The sequence below is a fragment of the Macaca thibetana genome, chromosome 3 (genome assembly GCF_024542745.1).
Source record: "Macaca thibetana thibetana isolate TM-01 chromosome 3, ASM2454274v1, whole genome shotgun sequence".
Lineage (NCBI taxonomy): Eukaryota > Metazoa > Chordata > Mammalia > Primates > Cercopithecidae > Macaca > Macaca thibetana.
The window spans coordinates 17,254,087-17,260,966 of record NC_065580.1 but is presented as its reverse complement, the minus strand read 5'-3'; the positions used below and the strand labels follow the sequence as shown (position 1 = coordinate 17,260,966).

The 6,880-nt window shown below is 40.1% G+C and overlaps 1 protein-coding gene across 2 annotated transcripts in view; it reads right to left on the bottom strand.

Annotated features, from left to right (window-relative positions):
• The window catches only part of DENND11 (DENN domain containing 11), an 85,481-nt gene extending 78,610 nt beyond the window's left edge, over nt 1–6,871 (bottom strand). For both annotated transcript variants that reach the window (XM_050782260.1, XM_050782258.1), the window contains exon 1: nt 6,730–6,871. In XM_050782260.1, the coding sequence (XP_050638217.1) occupies nt 6,730–6,749 (20 nt within the window). In that variant the 5' untranslated portion in view covers nt 6,750–6,871. The remainder of the gene's footprint in view (nt 1–6,729) is intronic.
• Nucleotides 6,872–6,880: the final 9 nt, after the last annotated feature.

Below are 6,880 nucleotides of genomic sequence, written 5' to 3'. Positions count from 1 at the left end.
AACCACAATTTGTGATTTAGAAACAGGTAAATTATTAAGTACATCCAATGTACAGATGAGAATTGTTTGGTTATACTAGTCTTCTCAGGCATTAATAACTATTTGGGTCTACAGCCTCTTCTCTACTGTGTTCCTCAGCCTAGCTTCACAACTGAATGGACCTGGTGCCAGATTATTGGCCGCTCTGGCTCTCTGGCTCTCTCGCTCTGGCTCTGGCTCTGGCTTGCCCGCTCTCGTTCTTTCTGGCTCGCCCGCTCGCACGCGCTCTCGCTCTCTGGCTTGCCCGCTCGCTCTCTGGCTTGCTCTCTCGCTCTCTCTCTCACTTTCTCGCTCGCCCGCTCTCTGGCTTGCTCTCTCGCTCTCTCTCTCTCTCTACAGTAGCAGGATGTCACCAAAATAGTATGTATCTATCTGCATAGATACTACTGAGTGTGAGGGACTGGGTCTTCACTGGCTTTGGCGTTTCATCCCTTCCATTTCAGTTAGATGCTTATTCCTTACCTCAGTAAGTTTTGTTTTTGCACAGAGATCATTATGTAACTTGGAAACTAATTATCACAATTATTTCATTAACATCATTGGGCTGGTAACATTAAAGAAGTTAAATTAAAATACTTTAGAAAATATGTTACTTCTCTAAGGATGTATTCTAAATGTCAACACTGACATTAAGGTACCAACAGATAATCTTGAGATCTAGAGGAATACTATTGTGCTCCACTGGTCTAAGCTCTGACACACATACCACTTTAGAGAGGCCATTTACTGAAAGTTGTAGAAAGATGAATATTGAAAGATATGAACCTTTCAGCCTGAACAACTAAGGCTTTTTATCTCTAAATGAACCATATTTTCAATCTTGAATTGCAGAAAAATTGTCAGGTTGTTTTTAAATTAAGCCATAATAACTACTAAGTATTGCTAAAATTGCTTTCAAACCATTCTAAAATATATGCAAGTAATCAGTGTAGGTAATAAGTGCTGCAATTTTTCAACAGTTATTATGAGGCTTTAGAGAAGCTGATTTAAAATCAAAGTAAAAACCTGATTAAAATTTATTTAAAAGTGGATAATTTACAGCAAAACTGTCCAAGGCTTCCTATTTATGATAAAGCATTGCCAGTCTTCATCTCTACCAATGGATGCCTATAGCTGGAACCTTTTTAATTCAGGGAGAAATAAGTCAGGCCAAAGGTGATTTTGCACCCCTGGGCATTTATGATAACACACTTCTTTCTCATTCATCTTTGCAAGTGATAAAAGCCCTGTGTCAGTCTACTACTGCCAGGCATTAAAACTGATTAAAGCCATAATGCTACCTGTCACCTCTTCACAGCATTGGGAAGGCCGTCTCTGGGCCCATGGATGAACTACAGAAAGTATGTGTATGTGTATCCTATGGAGAGGTTTCAGGGCTTCCTCATCAAAATGTGAAATTTAGGTTTCTGAAGGGGTATCTCTGATACAAAAATATATTGGAATCACTGTTCTAAGTCCTCGATTAAAAAGAAATTTTATGGCTCTGTGAGCATCCTTCTGGACTCTTCCCAGAAATAAGAATGCTTATTTGAGCATCCCTTCTGGATTCTTATTTCCATGACCTGGGCCCTACTAGCCTGTCCTTATTTTAAAGTATACTGTGAACTGGATATTCACAAGTTCCCTGAACTCTAAGAGCTCACAGTTAACAGGAGGGATGAGGTATCTTCGTGATCATTTGTTATAAGATGGACAGAGTGTGCAAAGAAAATGAAATGGGAGAACAGAAAGGAAGGAATGTTTGAGTAGAGAATTCTGAAAGTGTGTGAGGGGAGTGCATTTCAGATCCTGAGGATGGAGCAATGCAGCACAGAAGCATTTGTGTTAGGAGGGATCCATTTGATAATAGAAGAAAATGCTTTAATTTCTCCATGACATTTTACATCTAAAAAACTGTACATTTTATCACACTTTTCTTTGTCACAGAAAAAACAAAGCAGCACTGTGACTCTCTCCAGCCAGCAATCTCAGGAGAATGTGTATTGGCAATTCCTGTCTGAGAATTCAGAGTACTCCAGACTCTCCACTAAGATATTTAGAAAGTTGTAAGAGTCTGCTTAAGGTTGTCTCTTTTCAATTTGCATGGTGCTTTCTGCATTTTTCTTTATATAACTTCTCCCACACTCCTTACTCCAAAGTATGCAAATTGAAAGGGAGATATTAGTGGCATCATGAAGAAAGAAGTTTTAGGGCCAAGTGATTGGATATGGGTGAATGGATGTGGGTGGTCAGAGAGAGATGAAGATGATTATAAAGTTCAAGTCTGGGAGAATCTTGGTACCATTAAAACAAACAAGGGAGAAACTGACATTGGGCAAAAGAGTGAATTTAGTTTTTCATTTGACTCAAGTGGAAACAGGATTTTTAAAGAAAAAAATCACTGGAAGTCATTGACAGTAGTAACATAGTGGGTGGAGTATGGGATTACTGATTCCTGTGCAAGGCTTGAAGGCAGTATAGCGTGGTATGTTTTAGGAGCTCAACATTGTGAGGGTGCTAGTAAAATAGAGGTAAGCATCTGGAAATACGATATACCAACTGGTAAGCAAGACCTTCAGGAGTGAGTTAAGGTGTGTGTTGGAAGCTATGTTAAGATTTTATCCCTAAATGGCAAAAAATGGGAAGATGAAAGGTTTTAGGTAGAGGCCTGAGGAGGTGATTTGCCTGTTAGAACAATACGGTGGGTACCTTCTTTCTCCACAACCTGGACAGTGCCAGGACCAGGAGAAAGAGTGGAAGGGGTGGCCCCCACTGGTGTGGGTTCTGTAATTTATGGGGCTCCATACATTCTTTTTCCCGCTAGGCCCAGGATTAGCATGAATGAGACAGAATTTAAGGGGCACCAAGAAACTCAGCAATCAAGATTTGTAACACTTGAATGAAATATTCTTAAAATATTAAAACTAATGAAAAAAAATTCATGATGAATAAAACACCAAAATTTTAAATAAAGACAAGATCAGTAAGCTGAATTAAAATTATTTAAGATTGTTACTTGGTCAAGAAAAATTGTGAAGGTATGGAAATTCTCTCAAAACAAGATAAGCAAAGAAGTAGATTTGAAAACATTACTATCAGTTTACTTCCATTAAAAGTAAAGTTATATTACACTCCATCTTGGCATAAATAAAATATTTAAAGTTAAAACAGTGTTGTGAATTTTAATACACCTGTAATGTAATGGGTCCCCCCCGACCCTGGGTTACTAAAGAGTGTATGTCCACTGCCTGAATCCTGAAGGCCAGGCCATGTGCCAAGGCCACGGTGACCAGCCAGAGAGCAGGTGTTTCTGAGAAGCTAAAGATCTCAGAGAATATCTGAGAACCTACCAAAGAAAACAGTTCCATCACACACAATAGGCTAAAAGCCAGATAATTAGCTTACAAGTAGCTTAGGGATGGGAGGCCAGGCGGATCTCCACAGCTGTCCTGCTGCCATCCAGGAGTGCCTTGTATGTAAGTTCTCATAAACTCCTCCACTCGCCAAGCTGTACTCGTGCAGGTCAATCTTTGGTTTCTCGGCTTCCTCTCAGTTTGGGGGAAGGTTTTTATTAATGCAATTTTGGGTTTTTCTTGTTATAATACCTACTTTAAAAATTTTCAATACTGCTTCAACTACTTTAATGTTCTGGAAATATATGTGTGTATATATTGATATACACACATAAATTAGCCGCCTGGCTAATTTTTGCATTTTTTGTAGAGACAGGGTTTTGCCATGTCACCCAAACTGGTCTTGAACTCCTGGGCTCAAGTGATCCTCCCGCCTCAACCTTCTGAAGTGCTGGGACTACAAACATGAGCTACTGGACTATCAAAAATTTTTTTAAATAAAAATTAATTAAAAAATTTATATTGATATATATATCCACATATACACACATATATATTTTGTGTGATATATACACCCTGTCTCAAAAAATGTGTGTATATATAGATATATATATAAACATGCACATATTTCATTTATATATATATATAGATATATATACACATATATATATTTTTTGAGACAGGGTCTCACTCAGTTGCACAGGCTGGAGTGTAGTGGTGTGATCATGGCTCACTGAAACCTCACCTTCCCAGGCTCAAGTGATCCTCCCACTTCAGCCTCCACAGTAGCTGGGGCTATAAGCACATACCACTATGCCTGGCTAATTTTTTTTTTTTTTGGAGATGGAGTCTCACACCATTGCCCAGGCTGGAGAGAGGGGCGCGATCTCAGCTCACTGCAAGCTCCACCACACGGGTTCTCGCCATTCTCCTGCCTAAGCCTCCCGAGTAGCTGGGACTACAGGCACCCGCCACCACGCCTGGCTAATTTTTTGTATCTTTAGTAGAGACGGGGTTTCACTGTGTTAGCCAGGATGGTGTCGATCTCCTGACCTCGTGATCTGCCCGCCTCGGCCTCCCAAAGTTCTGGGATTACAGGCGTGAGCCACTGCGCCTGGCTGCCTGGCAAATTTTTGTATTTTTTGTAGAGACAGGGTTTTGCCATGTTGCCCAAGCTGGTCTTGAACTCCTGGGCTCAAGTGATCCACCTGCCTCAACCTTCCAAAGTGCTGGGATTACAAACATGAGCTGCTGGACCTGGCCAAAATTTTTTTAATTAAAATTTTTTTTGTTTTTGTCTTTTTTATTTTTAATTTTTGTGGGTTCAAAGGAAGTGTATATATTTAGGGGTACATGAGATATTTTGATACAGGCATGCAACGTGAAATAAGCACATCATGGGGATGGGGTATCCTCTTAATCATTTATCCTTTGAGTTACACACAATCCAGTAACACTCTTATTTTAAAATGTACAATTAAGTAATTACTGACTATAGTCAACCTATTGTGTCATCGAAAATAGCAGGTCTTATTCTATTTTTTTGTATCCATTAACAATCCCCACCTTCCCTCCAGCCCCCCACTAACCTTCCTAGCCCCAGTTTTTAAAAATACATAAACACACATATATATGGGGCACACATTCTTCCTTGTGCTTCAGGCTCCAATCTGGCTTAGATCCTGTATTCAGTTAAAATTTTAATACAGTCATGCACTTCATAATGATGTTTGGGAAAAAGACAGACTGCATATACAACAGTGCATCTACAAAGGTGGTCCCATAACATTACAATGGAGTTGAAAAATTTCTATTGTCTAGTGACATCGTACCTAAATAAAACATCAGAATGCAATGTATTACTCATGTGTTACTTCATATTAATAATGACTATGTCGCTGGTTTATGTGTTTACTATACTTTTTATTATATTATTAACTTATTTTTAAAAAGTTAACTGTAAAACAGCCTCAAGCAGGTCCTTCAGGAGGGATTCCAGAAGAAGGCATTGTTATAGGAGATGACTGTGTGTCACTGCTTCTGAAGACCTTCCAGTGGGACAAGAGGTGGAGGTGGAAGGCTGAGACTGATCATAATGACCCTGTGTAGGCCTAGGCTAATGTGTGTGTTTATGTCTTCGTTTTTTTTAAAAAAGGCAAAAAAGTTTTTTTTTTTAAAAAAAACCAAAGGTAGAAAAAAGCTTACAGAATAAGGATATAAGAAAAATATTTTTGTATAGTGGTACAGTGTGTGTTGTAAGCTAATTGTTATTACAAAAGAGTTAAAACGTAAAAAATATTGAAAGATTTATAAAGTTATAGTAAGTGAAAGTTTATTGAAGGAAGAAAAATATTTTTTATAAACAGAGTGTAGCCTAAGTGTATAGTGTTTATGAAGTGTTTAGTGGGGTACAATAATGTCCTAGACCTTCGCGTTGGGTTACCACTCACTCACCCACTCACCCACAGCAACTTCTAATTCTCCAAGCTCCATTCATGGTAAGCGCCCCATACAATTTTTAACTTTTATACTGTATTTGTACTGTACCTTTTCCATGTTTACATATGTTTAGACACACACTTACCATGAATTACAATGGTCTGCGGTATTCAGCACAGTCCCATGCTGTCAGGTTTGCAGCCTGGAAGCAACAGGCCACACCAGTGACACAGCTGAGGTGTGTCGCAGGCTCTACCATTTAGGTCGTGAAAGTACATTCTATGGTGTCCGCACAGCAACGAAATCGCCTAATGACGCATTCCTCAGAACATTCCCTGTTGTTAAGCTACACACGACTCTTATTTTGTTCCTCCCGGATTTCTTGCATTAATTTTTACCTTTTAAAATATTACATTAAGATATTATTTGATTGCCAGTTTTTCTGGTGCTCCCTTAAATTTGACGGCCTGTCAGCCCTTCCCCGGCTCCCCTTTCTTTTTCTGCTTTTCTTAGTGCTTTAACAGGCCTGGAACGTTTTCTTTTTCTTTTTTTTCTTTAATTTTCTTCTTCTTCTTTTTTTTTTTTTGAGACAAAGTCTCGCTCTGTTGCCCAGGCTGCAGTGCGGCGGTGCGTTCACCGCTCAACGCAGCCACGACCTCCAGGGCTCTGGTGATCCCCCGACCCCAGCCTCCCGAGTAGCTTGGACCCCAGGCGCGCGCCACCACGCCCAGCTAATTTTATACTTTTTGTAGAGACAGGGTCTCACTATGTCGCCTAGGCTGGTCACAAATCGTTTTCCTTTCTCCCCCCACAGGCAGAGCTAGTCTCTGTTTTGCCTACCTCGCCCCCTCCCGGGCACAGTTAGAAACCTCATCACAGAATTTCATTTAATTTGAACCTTGAAACCTTCCAAACTCACCACTTGGCGGCGTTGATCATCCTCCCGCGACCAAAGAGAAACTCGCGGAACTTCAGAGTTAAGGGGCGGCGTTTCCCACGGCGCTCGCCGGCAGTATTTCCAAGGCGCACGTTGTGGAGTTTCTGCTTCCTTTTTCCTCTCGCGAGCTTTG